This window comes from Coregonus clupeaformis, chromosome 10 (assembly GCF_020615455.1).
Source record: "Coregonus clupeaformis isolate EN_2021a chromosome 10, ASM2061545v1, whole genome shotgun sequence".
Classification (NCBI taxonomy): domain Eukaryota; kingdom Metazoa; phylum Chordata; class Actinopteri; order Salmoniformes; family Salmonidae; genus Coregonus; species Coregonus clupeaformis.
This window is the reverse complement of record NC_059201.1, coordinates 53,657,237-53,679,006: the sequence shown is the minus strand read 5'-3', so window position 1 is coordinate 53,679,006 and position 21,770 is coordinate 53,657,237. Positions and strand designations below refer to the sequence as shown.

At 40.9% G+C, this 21,770-nt stretch overlaps 1 protein-coding gene across 1 annotated transcript in view; it reads left to right on the top strand.

The window, feature by feature from the left end:
• The window catches only part of LOC121575565 (helicase with zinc finger domain 2), a 35,012-nt gene extending 20,232 nt beyond the window's left edge, over positions 1 to 14,780 (top strand). The window contains exons 6-20 of the mRNA XM_041888739.2: positions 1,948 to 2,571; positions 3,242 to 4,040; positions 4,186 to 4,261; positions 4,613 to 8,108; positions 8,458 to 8,543; positions 8,623 to 8,760; positions 8,856 to 9,011; positions 9,143 to 9,287; positions 9,483 to 9,614; positions 9,716 to 9,908; positions 13,109 to 13,252; positions 13,446 to 13,655; positions 13,812 to 13,968; positions 14,109 to 14,276; positions 14,381 to 14,780. Of these exons, the coding sequence (XP_041744673.1) occupies positions 1,948 to 2,571; positions 3,242 to 4,040; positions 4,186 to 4,261; positions 4,613 to 8,108; positions 8,458 to 8,543; positions 8,623 to 8,760; positions 8,856 to 9,011; positions 9,143 to 9,287; positions 9,483 to 9,614; positions 9,716 to 9,908; positions 13,109 to 13,252; positions 13,446 to 13,655; positions 13,812 to 13,968; positions 14,109 to 14,276; positions 14,381 to 14,511 (6,655 nt within the window). The 3' untranslated portion in view covers positions 14,512 to 14,780. The remainder of the gene's footprint in view (positions 1 to 1,947; positions 2,572 to 3,241; positions 4,041 to 4,185; positions 4,262 to 4,612; positions 8,109 to 8,457; positions 8,544 to 8,622; positions 8,761 to 8,855; positions 9,012 to 9,142; positions 9,288 to 9,482; positions 9,615 to 9,715; positions 9,909 to 13,108; positions 13,253 to 13,445; positions 13,656 to 13,811; positions 13,969 to 14,108; positions 14,277 to 14,380) is intronic.
• Positions 14,781 to 21,770: the final 6,990 nt, after the last annotated feature.

Here is a 21,770-nt window from a genome sequence, read left to right as displayed (position 1 = left end):
AAATTTTTAAAGAGAGGACATCTTCTAAGCTACTTTGAAGCAAGGTAAGACATGCCTCATAATATATACATTGAACAAAAATATTAAACAAAATGCAACAATTTCTAAGATTTTACTTAGTTACAGTTCATAGAAGGAAATCAGTCAATTGAAATAAAGCCCCAATCTATGGATTTCACATGACTGGGAATACAGATATGTATCTGTTGGTCACAAATACCTTAAAAAAAAGGTAGGGTCGTGGATCAGAAAACCAGTCAGTATCTGGTGTGACCACCATTTGCCTCATGCAGTGTGACACATCTCCTTCGCATAGAGTTGATCAGGCTGTTGATTGTGGCCTGTGGAATGTTGTCCCACTCCTCTTCAATGGCTGTGCAAAATTGATAGATATTGGCGGGAACTGGAAAACACTGTCGTACATACTTACCAAACATGTGACGTCTGGTAAGTATGCAGGCCACGAAAGAACTGGGACATTTTCAGCTACCAGGAATTGTGTACAGATCCTTGAATCATTATCATGCTGAAACATGAGGTGATAGCGGCGGATGAATGGCACGACAATGGGCCTCAGGATCTCGTCACGGTATCTCTGTGTATTCAAATGACCATCAATAAAAGGCAATTGTGTTCATTGTCCATAGCTTATGCCTGCCCATATCATAACCCCACCGCCACCATTCGGCACTCTGTTCACAACGTTGACATCAGCAAGCCGCTCGCCCACACGACGCCATACACGTTGTCTGCCATCTGCCCGGTACAGTTGAAACCGGGATTCATCCATGAAGAGCACACTTCTGCACCGTGCCAGTGGCCATCGAAGGTGAGCATTTACCCAATGAAGTTGGTTAAGACGCTGAACTGCAGAAAACGACTAGCATGCAGATGAGCTTCCCAAGACTGTTTCTGGCAGTTTGTGCAGAAATTCTTCAGTTGTGCAAACCCACAGTTTCATCAGCCGTCTGGGTGGCTGGTCTCAGACGATGCCGCAGGTGAAGAAGCCGGATGTGGAGGTCCTGGGCTGGGGTGGTTACACGTAGTCTGCGGTTTTGAGGCCGGTTGGATGTACTGCCAAATTCTCTAAAATGACATTGGAGGTGGCTTATGGTAGAGAAATGAAAATTATATTCTCTGGCAACCGCTCTGGTGGACATTCCTGCAGTCAGTATGCCAATTGCACGCTCCCTCAAAACTTGAGACATCTGTGGCATTGTGTTGTATGACAAAACTGCACTCCAGCTCATTGCAAAGTAGTGTGTGACGCGCTGATGAAGCTTGCCGTTTGATGCCGCGTTCAAAACTGGGTACTCGGAACTCAGAAATCTCCGACTTCCGACTTCAGTGCGTTCAAGGCAACAGGGGAAAAAAACTAGCTCAGACTGGGATTTTTTTTTTTGAAAGGTCATCCAACTCAGAATTCCAACTTGGGAATTCTGGCCTCTTTCTAGTGCTCCGACCTGAAGATCACTGAAGTCATGATTTGACCTCGTATTTTTCCCAGTTGCCTTGAAAGCACCACAGGATGCTGTAGCAGCAGCTCTTGAACTGTCTGACAGATGTTCCACTCAAAGGCTCTGCATCTGTATGCAGTATATGTGTGATAAATAAGATACAAAACTAACATAGGCTACTGTACACACACCAATTTAATTCCACAGAATTATGATAATTAACCTATAGACCGATACGCATGACCAGTCAAATGTATTTCCATTGACTGGTATTTCTATCAATGAATAGGCTAAAAAGCATGATTTTGCAATGGACATTTTTCTTCTCCTGGACAATTGGCCAGCGGGAATTTTATTTATCGGCTTTAAAAAAATCAACCACGCGTCTCGTCTATTTGATCTGTCTAGTTTTGCCTCGTCTCGTCTCTCCTAATGTTGGCTGTTACATGTGACCATAGCTTAAGTCTCTCCATTGCCTTTCGGGTTTTAGACTCAGTGTTCGAGGGACCATCACCTTGTCTGCCACCCTAGACGACCCTCAGTTCGGATTGAAGACAGCTCCTCTGGGGGAACTATTCTGTGCCGTCTCAGTCCCTTATACTCTCACCCCAGACAACCCAGAGGGTTGGGTGTTTAGACGAAGTGTCCAGTCAGCTCTCATAGCACCAGTATCTTCAGATAAGGTCTACGAAGCCATCATCCTCCGAGATGCCACAAGTGAGAATAAAATGCACTTGCAGCTGTCTGAAAGATGCTGCTCTGACCTGAAGCTCCAAAGAAATGAAAAATGTGAAATGGAGGTCCAGTTCCAGCTGAATCGTCTGAAGTTCTGTGAGATGCACAAAGCCATAGATCTCCTTCCAAACACAGAGAGAGTGTTGCCAGACTTCAGGAACTGCATTGTCCCTGTTAATAAAATGGAATATCCCAAACTCAATGCAAAGCAGCAAGCAGCCATTGATTTCATCGTAGGGGACTCAGATGGAAGAGGTGTGGCACCACTCCTCATTTATGGACCGTTTGGAACTGGGAAAACCTTCACGCTCGCTACAGCAGCCAAAGAGCTGGTACGGCAGCCTCACACCAGAATACTGATCTGCACCCTCACCAATAGGTAATGACTCCAGTGTTCTATATAGATTCACTTACAGAGTTTAACTTTCTAGTACCTTAATATATGTTCAGTCTTACATAATGCAATTAGTTGACATGCAGTCAATTCAGGAAGTTATTTACATTTACAATTGAAAAACATTTAAAATAGCTTATACTCACATTTTTTATTATTATTTATGTTTACTTCCGGAATTGACTGTCTTCAATTTGAATTGACCCCAGCCCTGAGTTGACAGGTACACATTGTTACATAATAGTGCTTAAAACTGTTAAAAACGTATGTGAGCTTTTTGTAAACATTAGATTTGCAACAAAGGAAGTTTATTTGACCTCTGTGTAATGATTAACTAAGATAACACAGTTAGGCCATAGGGCTATCATGAGTTTGCCCGTTAATCATTTGAATTGTGTAAGCCTGATTTAGGTTTGACAGTTATAAGTATTATGCTTTGTATTAATCCCAATGTTAACACACATATTTTAATCCCAATGTTAACACACACACACACACTTGTAGTTACAATGTACCTGCTTTTTAATTACTGGTGCAACATCAATTTCATGAAAATGTAGGGAGACCAGTTTTCCATTCTGGTTTGAAGGACAGTCACATTTTAGTGGAACTGTTAAATTGTAAACACAGTTAAACCCTCTCTTTCTCTGGTCAGTTCTGCAGATTTGTATGTCAAAGACCACTTCCATCCATACATCAACTCTGGACACCCTGAGATGAAGCCACTGAGAATAAAAGCAAATAAAAAAGGGGTTCCAGTGAGTGCCACGGATGGGATCACACAGAAGTACTGCCTTCTATCCAAAGATGGACAGTTTTTTCTCCCTCCTACCAAATCTGCTTTGGATTGCCACCAAATAGTCATAACAACTACTGCAATGGCAAGGCACTTCAATGACTTGAAGCTTTCTGATGGCTACTTCACCCACATCCTGATTGATGAAGCCTCCCAGATGCTCGAATGTGAAGCCCTGATGCCGCTTGGTCTGGCAGGGCCAGTAACTCGAGTGGTTCTAGCCGGAGATCACATGCAGATGGGACCAAAACTATTTTCAGTAGACGATGACCAATGCTCCAATCACACTTTGCTGAGCCGTCTGTTCCACTTCTATCAAGGCCAGGAGAGTAGTGCAGCTTTGAAAAGCAGAATAATATTTAACGAGAACTATCGCACCACAAAAGAGATTGTAGAATTTGTGTCCACTCACTTCTACGTTGGCAAGTCTGATGCCATCAAGGCTGTAGGTAATGTTCCAGCTCATCCGAACTGCCACCCCCTGAGGTTTCACCATGTCAGAGGAGAATCCCACTTGGACACCACATCTATGTCATGGTTTAACCTTGACGAGGTTGAATGCGTGGTTAAAATAGTGCAAAATCTGCTCAGAGATTGGCCACTCGCATGGGGGAATCGTGATCAAAACTCAATCTGTGTTCTCTCTGAACGATGCCAGGTAAAACAGCTGCTCCTCATTTAAACATATCAATTACCATGTTTAAGAATTCTAAATCATTTCTTGAGAGAATGCGGAAAAACCAAGTCAATGTTGTGTTGTGTCCTTAACTTTTTTGGTGTTATTATTTATTTATTTTTCATAGATCTCAATGATCAGGAAAGAGCTTCGGAAAAGATTGCTTGGCCAAGTGACTGTGGAGAACATAGCCAATGTTCAAGGTATTTATCATGAAAACAACTCAAAGATTTGGGCTGGAATTCATTCCGATCGTGCTTTGTGGACAATGCGGCTTTTAAAGGCAATGTTCCTGCGTTCAGTCGCTGCATATGTCGGCTCAATCAGAAATTACTTTTAAATGGTGCATTGTCGACAAAGCACGATTGGATTGAATCCCGGCCTTGATGTGATTAATTTGCAAACATTAACCAGTAATTTGTTAATATTACATTTTAGTAATATTTTTGTTGACTTATTTTCTGTTCTTTTATTTTGATCTTTGTATAGAAACCTTTCTATTCTTCAACCTAATGGGTCCTTAACCATATAACACTTTCATTATTTCTTGACAGGCAAACAGTTCAGAGCAATAGTAATGACAGCCGTTCAAACCCGTGACAGCCTTCACCCACCTGACTCATATTGTGTGGAGTTTTTCAACAATGCTCGCATGCTGAACACGGCCATGACTAGGGCTCAATCCCAGGTTGTTGTGGTTGGAGATGCTGCTGCGCTCTGCTACTTTGGGAAGTGCTCAAGAATCTGGAGAAGCTACATTCACCATTGTATTAGCAAGGGAAGTGCTGAACCGAAACACCTTACCAACGACTTCATTGATGGTGATATCAAAGAAATCTCAAGATTCCAACGGACAGAATACCTGGATGAGAGCAGCACTCAGTCAGTTATGTTCGACATGGATGCTATTCTCCAAGAACTACAAAAGGAGCAAAACATGGCACACTACAATTCATCTTATGGAGACAGTTCAGAATGTGAACATGTAGTGGAACGAAAGAGACCATACGATAGTACCAAAGATGAAAGAGATGCCTTGTTGCAGTTGTTGAGAGAGCAGCCCAATGTGTACAAGCGAGGTGAATTGGTCATGGAGAAACATAACGCAGGTTATATCATTCCATTTGACAACCCAACTAACCACATTATCATCAAAGGTAGAGGTAACCTCGGCAAGTCCTTCTGTGGTGATGAAGTGGTGGCTGAAATAGTTCCTTGTGAGGGCATTCCACAGGGAAAGGTGTTAGGCACCATCAAGGCATCTGAATCCCGTCGTGTGTTTGCTTGTACCCTTGAAGATGAAGATTACCATAAACCCAAAACGAAGTCGGAATATAAATTCCTCCGAAAATGTATGGTACCCCTCAACACAAACGCCAGCAAAATGTGCACCTTGGTCAGCAAGAAGAGTTCCAATTGTATTCCAATATGGAAGCATGATGATGGAGAATGGGAGATTGTCGGATATCAACACCTTGATGAAGAAATCAAACGCAATCGTGTATTCATGGTGGAGGTGTTCTGCTGGAAAACAAAAAACGAAAATAAAGGAAACTATGCCTATCCGTTAGGGAACGTGATAGACATTCTTTCCATAGGATCATCTTTGGAGGAGGGCTTAAGGATTTTGGATGCAGAATTTAAAGTTCAACCATTGCCTCCCAGCCATGTTTTAGCTGAACCGTGTTCCTGGGAAGACACCCAAAATGGTAACAGAAAGGACCTCCGAAAGTTGATTACTTTCACTGTTGACCCAAAGAAATCCCAAGGCTTGGATGATGCAATCAGTGTCATTGATATGGAAAGCGATTATGAGGTTGGAGTCCACATAGCAGATGTGGCAAGTTTTGTGAATCTTGGTGATTCGTTGGATGATGATGCACAAAAACAGGGCAAAACAACTTACAGCCCTAGAAAAGAACCAGTTTACATGTTCCCAAAACCAGTTAGCATCAACCACTTGAGTCTCCTGCCTGGTCAAGATCGAAAGGTGGTTTCGTTAATGGTCAAAGTGGACAAGGCAACACACACAATCATTGACAAGAAGTTCCAGCTATCGCAAATCAAGTCTGATCGAAAGTTGTCTTATGATGAGGCAGAGGACATCCTCAGTAAGCAGTCAGGAGAAGAGGCCAAGTTTGATACTATAGAAGACTGTGTTGCTGTGGCATATCGTTTTGCCAAAGTCCAAAGGAAGGCCAGGCTTGGCAAGGATTGGAGCTATAAAAGCTTGGACAATCACCAGATGCCGGGGAAGAGGAGATCCCATCAGATGATTGAGGAGCTTAGTGTACTGTTCAACAATTCTGTGTCTGAATTTTTGATCAATGCAAATGAAACCATGTACTGCACCCCTCTCCGATGTCAAGTAAGACCTGACCCTGTAATGTTAGAAGACTTGAAAGAGCAGTACAAAGACATCATACCACTGTCCTCACACCTGAGGCACAACCTTGACCATGACGTTGACCTTGACCAGAAGGCCATGGAGAGCAAAAGCTTCTATGTGCTAACATCAATGTGGAATGAGATCCTGTCAGCTGCCAAGAAAGAGGAAGTTGACACTGACAGAATGATTGATCTGATTGGTACAGATGACATCTACCCCCAGCTCCTTCCAGTGATATGTGAGTTTAGGAAGTGTCTTGACGAAACCTATGTCATCCGTTCCAATTCATCCGAAAAGGCAACAGTTGGGCACTATTCCTTGCAACTTGAGTCCTATACAAAAGCATCCTCGCCCATACGTCGCTACATGGATGTTATCCTGCAAAGGCTTTTGCATTCGGTCCTAAGCGGCACTCCGGTCCAATATTCTCCACAAGAGATTGACATTCTGTGTCAGAAGATTGAAGGCAGCTGCAAGAAGGTCAATGCGTATGAAAAGAAGGCCGAGATGATCTCCTTTGCCATGAACATGAAGAAACAAAATGCTCCGAAGCTAGCATTTGTTGTTGGTGTAGAAGGAGACAGTTTCAAGCTGTCATTTCCATTCGACAGGCACTCATTTCCTGACAGTTTGCCTGTTATGTACAGAGATTTGCAACTGGGGGATCAACCACTGTACAATTCAAATGAGAACCACATGACTCTGACATGGAGAAGGCGAGTGTACTCAGTTGACACTCCCAAAATTCACCAAGAGCTAAAAAAGGTGCAAAATTCAACTGCGTGCATCAAGCTCCCACAAAAGACTTGGCAAGCCATTGTTAATGCAATTGACCAGGAAAGATGGAACATAGCAAGGTCTCTCATACTAGGTGCCCCAACAAAGCAAATGGAAAATATAAAGAGTCTGCCAAAACATGCCAAGATGGATTTGCTTGAAGCTGGGAATGACTCCCATAGAACTGCACATGGACAAGATGAAAAAATTGAAATGGAGCACTATGTTGATCTTACCCTACAGTTGAAGCCAGGAGATACACTTCAAGTCCAAATGACATCTGAAATAAATACAAGTTATTGGACACCAACTGTTCAGTTGGTGTGCATCAAACCAACATTTGAGGTGTGTGTAGACCATGCTCACAGCCCTATCACATGCTTCTCCAAATATGCAGACTGTCCATCCAATAGTAAATATAGCAACGCAAAAGAGTATGTGGAGATCTGGCAACCACTTTGTGAGATGGAATCTGCAGACAATGCTGTGGAGGAAAGTGACAGCATAATAATTGAGGACCTGGAGCTGGACTTACATTTGATTCATTTAGCACAGAAAGGAAGTTTTGACCTTCCTCTCAAATTCATTAAAGAATGGGCCATTGAATGCAACCTTAGCAGGTGCTTGCTGTGCATCCGAAAAAGGGGATTGAAACTGACTTCAACCCCTGACCAATCAGAGGAAGTAGTCGACCCTAAGAATTACACATGGGTGGCACATGGTGTTACAACCAACTTTAAAGAACCAAAAACAAACTCTCCAAATCAAGCCAGAAAAGTGCACTTCAACATCAACCACTTGCCAATGGATACCATTCCAGAGTGTGTCTACCAGAGAAAGACAACATACACAGTTGAGATAATCCCAAAGCTTCTCATAGACATGCAAGTATTACATTAATTAGTATGTGAAAAAAGAGAGCGCCATGAGCCATGAATTGAACAATTGTGTTTCCGTTTCACTTTATTTTCCAGTAATTATTTAAAACTGTCAACAAAATGGTGCTTAAAATGTAATTACCATTTAAACATGTACCTTTTGTAGTAAATACCTGGTAATTGCTGCACTCAAATATAAAGTGCTACTCACATTTTAAAATATGATTGTTTTTTTAAGTACACTTTAAAATAAGATAATGTAAAAGTACTATCCCATATTTGTATTGGATGGACATAATGTTCCCATAATTAATTCAGTAAATATAATTAATGGTTAACATTTTCTACTGTCTAGACGTAAAGAAATGGCTGTGAAAAATGTTGGGTCTGCAAATGAGCTTGTTCAGAAAATAGCCCTAGGACAACCCATTCCAAAAGGAGGTAAGAACTTTTTTCTGTGGGAATTTACAACAACCTTGTTAAGCTATATGTTTCAAAGTATTGCTTTGCGGTATTGCAGCTTCGCAATCTGTTGTACCACGGTACCAACTCATGAGGGAAAAGGCACCAGAAGGTCTCCCAGAGCTAAATATGAGTCAAATTGATGCATTGGAGAAAGCTCTGAATAACAACTTCACAATCATACAAGGGCCACCTGGTAAGTTATTAAATGCTACTACCAGAATACCTGAAGCTGTTTATATTGACCATTGCTATGTTTACTGGAATTAAAACTACACACCTGTTTCATAGGGACTGGAAAGACTGTTTTAGGAGTGTACATTGTGTACTGGTTCCTTGTGTTGAACTCTAAAACCCCCAAGATATTTGAAAATCCGAAGGACAAGGACAAGAAAGAAGTTGTTCTCTACTGTGGTCCTTCCAACAAGTCTGTCGATGTGGTTGCTGGCAAGTTACTTCATACTTAAATTGAAATTGTCACTACAAAATAATGTATAATACAACCACAACTTGAACATGATCCAAGTTCTCTAGGGAACATTCTAGGGAACGTTCTATTAATTCTGAACATTCTGTAGAGTGCCTGGTGAAGTTTGGAGACAAGTTGAAGCCCCTCAGGGTGTACAGCCGACAAATGGAGATTGCGGAGTACCCTTACCCAGGGAGTGTCCTTCAGCTCTCTCCCAGGTCACTACGCCAGGAGCGGTCCAAGGCAGAACTCAGGTATAACAGATACACACATCACTCTGCAGTTGTGGCCACTTTTTCAGGGAATCCATCATCTCTGTCTTTTGACAATCTGATCGTAGGACTGGCTTTATCATGTCTGACCAGTGTCTCAGCATCTTTTTGTCAAACGGTTCACATTACGCAAACTCACCATATCACTGTATTTTACCATATCTGTACCATTTTTAGAGATATTACCTTGCATCATCGCATACGGGAAGAACAAAATCCACATTCCACGGCAATAAAAGAGTTTGACCACAGAATAAAGCTAGCAAGAGAATCAAAGGGAAAGGAGTTGACAGAAGAAGAAGTTGAGGAGTGAGTAAAGAATTTCGCTGTAATGCAATTTTGTAAAAAATGTATTTGAAACCAACATCTGACTGACGTATGTATGTACGCCCATATGTGTTTTCTTCTAGCTACAAAGGGCTTCTGAATAAAGCTCGTGTGTATGAGCTGCAGAGACATGATGTCATTCTGTGCACCTGTACAACAGCCTCCACCCCTAACCTGACTAAAACAGTCAGTGCGCGGCAGATTCTTATTGATGAATGTGCCATGGCAACAGAACCTCAGTCCCTCATCCCTTTGGTCTGCAACAAACCAGAAAAGGTGTGTTAAAATCCATGTATTCATTAACTTTTGTTATAGAATTATATTTCCATGTATGATGAACATAATAAAAAAATCCCCATCAAAATCTGTCAGTTTAAGCTAGAGATATCTGAAAGTGTCAGAGCTACAGCGCTGTTTGTCACATCAGGAGACATCCCGAAAATCTGTAGAGTCTACATTTTACATTTTTACATTTTAGTCATTCAGCAGACTTACAGTTAGTGCATCCATTTATTTTTATACTGACCCCCCGTGGGAAACGAACCCAAAACCCTGGCGTTGCAAGCGCCATGCTCTACCAACTGAGCTACACGACCCCCACATGCCCCATGGGACTCGTCTGAAGTCGGCAATACTGATGTGCCAACTTCTGTCTGTAGTGTCCGAACCGTTTTGGCTACAAACTAATATGACTCCACTGTTGAAAGGGGAGACTCAAAAACACAATGGTGTTCTCCATTTTGCTTTACGGTGTCACAGGACTCATCTGTATGTAACCCATACAAATTAATGGAAGTATGGAGGTAGTTTTGTGTCAACAAAGGGGTTAAATATGGGAGAAAAATGTAATACTATATTTCCTGAGCTTTCTTACATCTCCTAGATATAGGACAGACACTTCAAAACCTTATACCTTTATGATTTTGTACTGACTTTTTTGACATTTATGAATGTGTTATTCAATGCGTTCCTATGACCTATAGTAGTAAAGGCCAAATTCTATATTTTATCAAATCATTTTTTTTTTACAATTATATACAGTGCATTCGGAAAGTATTCAGACTCCTTGACTTTTTCCACATTTTGTTACGTTACAGCCTTATTCTAAAATGGATTAACTTGTTTTTTACCCCCTCATCAATCTACACACAATAACCCATAATGACAAAGCAAAAACAGATTTTTAGACATTTTTGAACATTTATTACAAATAAAAAAACAGATCATATTTACATAGGTATTCAGACCCTTTACTCAGTACTTTGTTGAAGCACCTTTGGCAGTGATTACAGCCTCGAGTCTTCTTGAGTATGACGCTACAAGCTTGGCACACCTGTATTTGGGGAGCTTCTCCCATTCTTCTCTGCAGATACTCTCAAGCTCTGTCAGGTTGGATGGGGAGCGTCGCTGCACAGCTATTTTCAGGTCTCGCCAGAGAAGTTCGATCGGGTTCAAGTCCGGGCTCTGGCTGGGCCACTCAAGGACATTCAGAGACTTGTCCCGAAGCCACTCCTGCGTTGTCTTGGCTGTGTGCTTAGGGTCATTGTCCTGCTGGAAGACGAACCTTCACCCCAGTCAGAGGTCCTGAGCGCTCTGGAGCAGGTTATCATCAAGGATATCTCTGTACTTTGATCCATTCATCTTTCCCTCGACCCTGACTAGTCTCCCAGTCCCTGCCGCTGAAAACATCCCCACAGCATGATGCTGCCAACACCATGCTTCACCATAGGGATGGTGCCAGGTTTCCTCCAGACGTGACGCTTGGCATTCAGGCCAAAGAGTTCAATCTTGGTTTCATCAGATCAGAGAATCTTGTTTCTCATGGTCTGAGAGTCTTTAGGTGCCTTTTGGCAAACTCCAAGCGGGCTATCGTGCCTTTTACTGAGGAGTGGCTTCTGTCTGGCCACTCTACCATAAAGGTTTGATTGGTGGAGTGCTGCAGAGATGGTTGTCCTTCTGGAAGGTTCTCCCATCTCCACAGAGGAACTCTGGAGCTCTGTCAGAGTGACCATCGGGTTCTTGGGGACCTCCCTGACCAAGGCCCTTCTCCCCCGATTGCTCAGTTTGGCCGGGCGGCCAGCTCTAGGAAGAGTCTTGGTGATTCCAAACTTCTTCCATTTAAGAATGATGGAGGCCACTGTGTTCTTGGGGACCTTCAATGCTGCAGAAATGTTTTGGTACCTTTCCCCAGATCTGCGCCTCGACACAATCCTGTCTCGGAGCTCTAAGGACAATTCCTTCGACCTCATGGCTTGGTTTTTGCTCTGACATGCACTGTCAACTGTGGGACCTTTATATAGACAGGTGTGTGCCTTTCCAAATCATGTCCAGTCAATTGAATTTACCACAGGTGGACTCCAATCAAGTTGTAAAAACACCTCAAGGGTGATCAATGGAAACAGGATGCACCTGAGCTCAATTTCGAGTCTCATAGCAAATGGTCTGTATACTTATGTAAAAACGTTTTTTTTTGTTTAAATGTGCAAAAATGTCTAACCTGTTTTCGCTTTGTCATTATGGGGTATTGTGTGTAGATTGATGAGGGAAAACATTAATTTATTCATTTAGAATAGGGCTGTTACGTAACAAAATGTGGAAAAAGTCAAGGGGTCTGAATACTCTCCGAATGCACTGTACTTAAAGGGGGCCTAAAATTCAAAATCAAATAGATAAATGATCCATTGTATGACCTTCTTAAAACAATTTCATATGTTAGCTTAGTAGAACCTTAGCTTAGGCTTTAAGGTTAAAATCATTTTTGTATGTTTGTGATGCTGCCTATTTATGTATAGTGTATAGAATGTCGTCATTAATAACACGGTTTTCCATGATTGTTCAATCCAGCAATGGCTCATACGACGTTCACCTCAGTGGGGCTCCTCAGTAAGATGCTCCGTATGATCATTTGTTTGACTTAGTTTGACAATCACATTTTGGAGTTTTATACTCTTAGAAAAAAAAGTTGCCATCTAGAACCTTAAAGGGTTCTTTGGCTGTCCCCATAGGAGAACCCTTTGAAGAACAATTTTTGCTTGCAGGTAGAACCCTTTTGGTTCCAGGTATAACCCTTTTGGGTTCCATGTAGAACCCTTTGTACAGAGGGTTCTACATTTTAAGAATGTGAGTGTGAGCATTTCTTTAAAAACAATGTAGATTTATTTTCTTAGTTTAACCATTGAGTTTGGGCATGTAAAGAGTGCATCGATACAGAATCTGTTAAACTAAGCCTTAACAGCAACCCTGTTTTCTCACCTGCATCACAAGCAGAGGAGGCTGGAGGGAGGAGCTATAGGATGACAGGAACATTGTAATGGCTGGAATGGAATAAATGGAATGGTATCAAACACATGAAACATATGGAAACCACATGTTTGACTGTGTTACATTTATTCCATTCCTATATGTTTATTAAAGGTCATCACCACATTTGCAAGTGATGAAGATTGATGACGAAATAACCTCTTTCCACTTCCTAGATTGTGTTGCTCGGTGACCACAAGCAACTACGTCCCATCGTTAAGAATCAACTTCTGAGGAAGTTAGGGATGTCAAAGTCTCTGTTTGAGCGCTACTTTGAGCGCCGGTCCCATACAGTGATGCTGGATACCCAGTACAGAATGGTAAGAGGGGGGAAATGTTTGGGCTATGAATTTATCGTGGCCTAATTCACATCATATAGTCTAATTTGCCAAATGTTTATCAAAAGATCAAATGCCACTGTGCCTTTGACTGCACAGATATGCATTTTGATGCACATAGATTAATATCCGATGACAAAGTACATAGTATTCTCCATTGTTTACCCTTTTTTAGCATGAAGATATATGCAAGTTCCCATCGGAGGAATATTATGAAGGAAAACTGAAGACTGTAGTGAAGCCCTCAAATAGTGTCCTTCAGGCTGACAGACGGCAGACGCACATTGTTTTCGGGAACGTCAGTGGACAAGAGGTCAGCCTAGTTGTGAGCACGGAAAAGGGAAATGAAAACTCCAAAGCGAATAGAGAGGAGAGAGACATAGTGGTAAGGAACCCCTTTTGGTTTGTCTTAACTCACACTTCAACACCTTTAACTTCAACACCTACGGCTCAAATCTTGCCATTCTACTGGTATAGTCAGGTGAGTCACTTTCCCAAACGGAACTTATATGATTCATGGTTTTCTTTTTGTTCATCACAGGTCCGGCTCGCCAAACGACTGGTAAAAGAATCCAAAATAAAACAACAGAATATTGCAATTCTATCACCCTACAACGCCCAGGTGTCTGAAATTAAGAAGAAACTGGATGAACTCAAAATGGACAAAATCACTGTCAGCACCATCACAAAAAGTCAAGGTGACCATTTTTCTCTCTTACTTTCCCCTCTGTTTTATCTTGGTTGTGATTCTATGGTTGTCCCCCATTGTCCTTTAGTGAACTTTAATCTGATTAGGTTAGCCATTGCTATAACAAATGCTGCTTCGTTTCCAATGCAGGAAGTGAATGGTGCTACGTCATACTGTCCACTGTGCGCTCATTACCCAGCAAGGAGATTGAGATCGAGCCAGACAGGGCCTGGAGGTCCAAACATGTGGGCTTTGTTGGCGACCCCAACCAGATCAATGTGGGCATCACCAGGGCCAAAGAGGGACTGTGCATTATCGGTGAGCAAGACTTTTCATCCAGGGCTTAGTGTTAAGATCTATTAGAACAAGACTAATCTAAACTACAGTGTCATTTTTAAATGTATTTTCTTCCTTTCTTAAAGGTAACCAAGAGTTGTTGAGCCGCAGTGGCGCTTGGAGACAGCTCCTCAAACATTATAGAGCAAGGAACTTTGTCACAGAAGCTGACAAGATCTCTGTGCGCAAAGTAGCCTGTAAGCACGGTCTACATTGAAAGACATGGTCTCGGCACCGGATCAGTGCACTATGAATATACATTTTTTAATTACATTTTAGAGACAAATGTATTATGTGCTTTTAGGTTCTATATTGTGCAATGTTGAATCAAATGAGTTAAATACTGCACTCACTGTCGTTTTTAAGTGACCTTTAAATGATCTGTCAATTATATTAGTGTATATTTTATTATTGCTAACTCTACTGTTTGTTCAACTGTATACACATACAGTATATATTTTAAGTCGGATGTTTATATACACCTTAGCCAAATACATTTAAACTAAGTTTTTCACAATTCCTGACATTTTATCCTAGTCAAAATTCCCTGTCTTAGGACAGTTAGGATCACCACTTTATTTTAAGAATGTGAAATGTCAGAATAATAGTAAATTATTTATTTTAGCTTTCTTTTATTTTATCACATTCCCAGTGGGTCAGAAGTTTACATACACTCAATTAGTATTTGGTAGCATTGCCTTTAAATTGATTAACTTGGTTCAAACATTTCGGATAGCCTTCCACAATCTTCCCACCATAAATTGGGTGAATTTTGGCCCATTACTCCAGACAGAGCTGGTGTAACAGAGTCAGGTTTGTAGGCCTCCTTGCTCTCACACACATTTTCAGTTCTGCCCACAAATGTTCTATTGGATTGAGGTCAGGGCTTTGTGATGGCTACTCCAATACCTTGACTTTGTTGCCCTTAAGCCATTTTGCCACAACTTTGGAAGTATGCTTGGGGTCATTGTCCATTTGGAAGACCCATTTGCGACCAAGCTTTAACTTCCTGACTGATGTCTTGTGATGTTGCTTCAATATATCCACATCATTTTCCTTCCTCATGATGCCATCTATTTTGTGAAGTGCACCAGCCCCTCCTGCAGCAAAGCACCCCCACAGCATGATGCTGCCACCCCCGTGCTTCACGGTTGGGATGGTGTTCTTCGGCTTGCAAGCATTCCCCTTTTTCCTCCAAACATAACGATGGTCATTATGGCCAAACAGTTCTATTTTTGTTTCATCAGACCAGAGGACATTTCTCCAACAAGTACGATCTTAGTCCCCATGTGCAGTTGCAAACCGTAGTCTGGCTTTTTTATGGCGGTTTTGGAGCAGTGGCTTCTTCCTTGCTGAGCGGCCTTTCAGGTTATGTCAATATAGGACTCGTTTTACTGTGGTTATAGATACTTTTATACCTGTTTCCTCCAGCATCTTCACAAGGTCCTTTGCTGTTGTTCTGGGATTGATTTGCACTTTCCGCACCACAGTACGTTCATCTCTAGGAGACAGAATGCGTCTCCTTCCTGAGCGGTATGACGGCTGCGTGGTCCCATGGTGTTTATACTTGCATACTATTGTTTGTACAGATGAACGTGGTACCTTCAGGTGTTTGGAAATTGCTCCCAAGGATGAACCAGACTTGTGGAGGTCATGGCTGATTTCTTTTGATTTTCCCATGATGTCAAGCAAAGAGGCACTGAGTTTGAAGGTAGGCCTTGAAATACATCCACAGGTACATCTCCAATTGACTCAAATGATGTCAATTAGCCTATCAGAAGCTTCTAAAGCCATGACATAATTTTCTGGAATATTCCAAGCTGTTTAAAGGCACACTCAACTTAGTGTATGTAATCTTCTGACCCACTGGAATTGTGATACAGTGAATTATAAGTGAAATAATCTGTCTGTAAACAATTGATGGAAAAATTACTTGTGTAACCGACTTGCCAAAACTATAGTTTGTTAACAAGAAATGTGTGGAGTGGTTGAAAAACAAGTTTTAATGACTCCAACCTAAGTGTATTTAAACTTCCGACTTCAACTGTATATACACTGAACAAAAATATAAACACAACATGCAACAATTTAAATTAGTTACAGTTCATATATGGAAATAAATCAATTAGGCCCTAATTATGGATTTCACATGACTAGGCAGGGGTGCAGCAATGGGTGGGTCTGGGAGGGCATAGGCCCACCCACAGGAGCCAGGCCCAGCCAATCATAATGAGTTTTTCAAAACTGCACATTTTAGAGTGGCCTTTTATTGCTCCCAGCTCGAGGTGCACCGGTGTAATGATCACGCTGTTTAATCAGCTTCTTGATATGCCACACCTGTCAGGTGGATGGATTATCTTCACAAAGGAGAAATGCTCAATAACATGGATGTAAACACATTTGTGCACAACATTTGCGAGAAATAAGCTTTTTGTGGGTTATATGTTACATTTCGTATGGTATGTATTAATTAGCAAAATTTACAATATGTTACGAATTTGCAAAAATTATGATATGTTACGAATTCTAGCTAGGTGGCTAACGTTAGCTAGCTCGCTAACACTAGCTAGGCTGACATGCTAAGTAGTTGCAAAGTAGCTAAAAAGTAGTAAGTAGTTGAAAAGTTGCTAATTAGCTAAAATGCTAAAGTTGTCAGTGATGACATTTGAACTCGCAAACTTTGGGTTGCTACATGTTCAGTTGCTACACGTTCGTGATATACGCCCACCTATCCACTCTGCTTTAGTTTTTGCTTTATTAAGTAACCATAGCAAACTTAACATATCATACTAAATGTAGTGGCTCTGATTTACGTACAGAATAATACATAATGTACTGACCAGGTTGCTGCGTTATACACCCACCCATCCACCCCGACCAATCAACCTCCTTTAGTTTTTGCCTTAAGTAACCATCGGTCTTATGTAACCATACCAAACGTAACATATCATATTACACTGAACAAAAATATCAATGCAACAACTTCAAAGATTTTACTGGGTACAGTTCTTATAAGGAAATCAGTCAATTGAAATAAATTATTAGGCCCTAATCTATGGATTTCACATGACTGGGAATATAGATATCCATTTGTTGTTCACAGATTTAAAAAAAGTAAGGGCCTGGATCAGAAAACCAGTCAGTATCTGGTGTGACCACCATTTGCCTCATGCAGCGCGACATCTCCTTCACATAGAGTTGATCAGGCTGTTGATTGTGGCCTGTGGAATGTTGTCCCACTCCTCTTCAATGGCTGTGCGAAGTTGCTGGATATTGGCGGGAACGGGAACACGCTGTTGTACATGTCGATCCAGAGCATCCCAAACATGCTCCATAGGTGACATGTCTGGTGAGGCCATGGAAGAATTGAGACATTTTCAGCTTCCAGGAATTATGTACAGATCGTGTACAGATTGTGTACAGATCCTTGCAACATGGGGCCTTGCATTATCATGCTGAAACATGAGGTGATGGCGGCGGATGAATGGCACAACAATCTCGTCACGGTATCTCTGTGCATCCAAATTGCCATTGAGAAAATGTAATTGTGTTCGTTATGCCTGCCCATACCATAATCCCACCGCCACCATGGGGCACTCTGTTTACAACATTGACATCAGCAAAATGCTCGCCCACACGACACCATACACGCTGTCTCCCATTTTCCTGGTACAGTTGAAATCCGTGAAGAGCACACTTCTCCAGCATGCCAGTGGCTATCGAAGGTGAGCATTTGCCCAATACTGCCAAATTCTCTAAAACGACGTTATGGTAGACAAATGAACATTCAATTCTCTGGCAACCGCTCTGGTGGACATTCCTGCAGTCAGAATGCCAATTGCACGCTCCCTCAAAACTTGAGACATCTGTGGCATTGTGTGACAAAACTGCACATTATAGTGGCCTTTTATTGTTCCCAGCACAATGTTGCCTTTATATTTAGATTCAGTGTAAATGAAGTGTTTCTGATCTACGTACAGAATAATACAAAATGCTCTGAGACCAGGTTGGTCAGCAAAAACACAACTGTTATTCCTCACACTTATTGTATTATTCCACTTCTTCCCAATGTTGCCAGTGTAATCACATATTTGAAATCTGATATGCCTACTTGTGTCTTTGAAAATTAATTATATGAGGCTATGTATTTTTTTCAGCTATTCATGGACAGTTTTGAATAAGTCAATACAAATAAGCATTGGATATTAAATGCTCCATGTATGAAATAAGATTTGACATTTTAGAGGAACTCACAACTCATAAACGCATCATATTTTGTCTATGTAGAGTAATATGATGGTAAGGGTCTTCAACTAGTAGGCATAAAGCCATTTCTTGAAGGTTGGGTGATTTTGAGAAATGAATTGTTATAATAAGAACATTTTCAAACACACAGCACTTGAGAAAAATAGATCAGGGGTGGCCAACCCTCCTGAAGAGCAAGAAGTATTTTCTTCCAGACCTATTTTAAAGAGAGAGTTCACCCAAATGACAAAATGCAAAAATGTGTGTCCTTACCTTGAAAGCAGTCTATGGACAAGGTGACTGCAATCTATGATTTGGCTACCCACTGCCATCAACCGTTAATATAAAAATGTCCTGTGCAGAGGCTTGGTGTAGTGGTAACACTCCCCGAAGCGTGTCGCATACAACTTTTCACCTGAGAACATGGATCAATCGCTGCTTCCAACCTTCCCACTATATCTAGAATTTGCCTGTCTCCCTATCTAATTTCATTACTGTCTTAATAAAGTGTCCTAAAAAATATTTAAACAAATATTAGCATACCATAAATGTAATCCCCCCCAAATCGCAAAGTAACAACATTTTGAGTATTAATTTAATGTTCAAAGCATCATGACCTGTGGTTTTTATTTTGAAAATGTTCACCCTGGTCATAGGCCTAAGCCATGTCAAAATACGTAGAGTTGCAGGAAATTAGCTTTAAAAAAGTACAATTTTCCTATCTAGGGGTGCCAGAGGACAATCAAATTCACATAGCAAATCTCACTCAAAGCTTTCTTCAAAGGTTGGCAGCCCTGCCAATGGTTGAATTTTAACATTCATATAAAAGCCATTTGTTGAATATTTTAACAATTTGTTGAATAAATAAACATTATACACATTTCATGAAGTTGTTCTTTATTAGCTATCTAGAAAGCATTCTCCTAAAACATGGCGGAATGAGACACTGCTTCACTCTGCGTGTCACGTGATACAAAGATTATCCCAATGAATGGAGATAGCCGACTCATCTGAAGTCACATTTGTGGATTGTAATACGACAGGTCAACACAGAATACAGATCCATAAGCACTTTTTGAATACGCAAATGCACATTCCACAATTGTAAATATTAGGGATTTATCTGAACATTTTCTCACAAATCATTCTACATTTGTTCAAATTGTAGTTTTATTTGTGAGCTATGGTGAATGTATTTACAGATCATGAATTTATTTGGGAAATCTTTTACATATTCACGGATCATAGTTTTATTTGTGAGTTATGTTGAATATACACACGGATTGTGATAGACATACTTACAGAAAAAATAAATACTTAAATAAACAAACTTCACTCCATAACTCCCCCACCAAGGGACACTCAACAACTAGGGGGAGGGACAACGGCCAGTATAGATAAAATCAGAATGTTTGTAAACAAAGCCGTTCTGGTAGTTCCGGGTTGCGAGTGTCGGAAAGCTGGACTCGAGAACTCATAGGAATGCATAGGAAACCAAAAAAGTAGGCTCCCATCTCAAATGTTCTGAGAATTAAAATTCAACCAAAAATAGGCTTAGTTAAAATAAATACATCCTTATTCTGTGGCCATCTTTTATTTGTTTTATAGAGGCTGATGTCAGCGGTGTATAAAGCCAGGTTCAGCAACCACATTGAGTTATTACAGACTTGAACGGGCACATTGGAAATTGTGGATGGATGGACTAACCATGGTTCTGCTTTCAAGCTGTGGTGTCTGTATTATTATGAGTGTACAAAACATTAGAAACACCTTTTTAATATTGAGTTGCACCCCCTTTTGCCCTCAGAACAGCCTCAATTCGTCAGGGCATGGACTCTACAAGGTGTTGAAAGTGTTCCACAGGGATGCTGGCCCATGTTGACTGCTTCCCACAGTTGTGTCAAGTTGTCTGGATGTCCTTTGGGTGGTGGACCATTCTTGATACACACGGGAAACTATTGAGTGTGAAAAACCCAGCAGCGTTGCAGTTCTTGACACACTCAAACTGGTGCGCCTGGCACCTACTACCATAGATTAAATATTTTGTCTTGCCCATTCACCCTCTGAATGGCACAAATACACAATCCATCTAAATTGTCTCAAGGCTTAAAAATCCTTCTTTAACCTGTCTCCACACTGATTGAAGTGGATATAACAAGTGACATCAATAAAGGATCATAGTTTTCACCTGGTCAGTCTATGTCATGGAAAGAGCAGGTGTTCCTAATGTTTTGTACACTTAGTGTATAATACTAAACCAAATCATACAACCATTTTTTATAATTTCCCAAAAATGTACTGTTGCCTTTTTAATTCATGAAGAAGTCAATGCAACAACTTTGATTTTAGCAGGATAGTACCTAATGGTTTCAATTGTTCATGTGGAAGAAGGGTTTCCAGTCAAAAGTTTCCCCAACATGCTGTCATAATAGCTGTGATATTACTCAACCTTAGTTTTACCAGTTTGTCACTATACACAGATGGGCCTAACTGTAAGCTTCAGAGGACCCGAATTTGTAGCAATAGGCGGGTCACAAATAAGATTGAATGACTTGATTGGAGTGCAATCATACTAATAGATGTTGTACTGTATTGTATTTCACATCACTTTTTTCAAGACGTTTTCATAAAGTTATGGTGTTTGCAAAATATCTTATTATTTCTGTAGGCCTATCATAATTCATTAAATGTATCTTCGAATGTCCCTGACTTTAACCAATGCATACTTAATTACATAAAGGAGATATAATCATAATATGTAGCCTACTTCAAAGATAAGAAGCGGCAAAGCAGTAATTATGCCAAACGACCATGTGCAATTGCACATTTTACACAATAATAATTGTATTAGTCCCTCCCCTGCCTTATATCACATATTGGGTGCCTCGTCACTCATACAGTTGTCTTTTATCCATTATATGGTTAATTTGTATGTATCTATGCAGTAACCCACTCTCTCAGCCAATCTCAGCTTAGCTGTTCACGCATCTCACTCTCTGTCCCCCTTCGAGCCAGAGTGAGATTGCCTACTGAGGTGTCCATCTAAAGATTATCTCCAGGATTTCTACAACTGTTGTGTGTGCGTTCAGATACTAAACACACATTTACAACATTCCATTAAACATCCCAAACTGGATTCCTGGAGTGCAGACATCATTTTAATAGAAGATTAAGGGCAGCATTGTACAACCATCAAAATAGTTTAATAATTCACAAGTGGTCCTCCGAAGC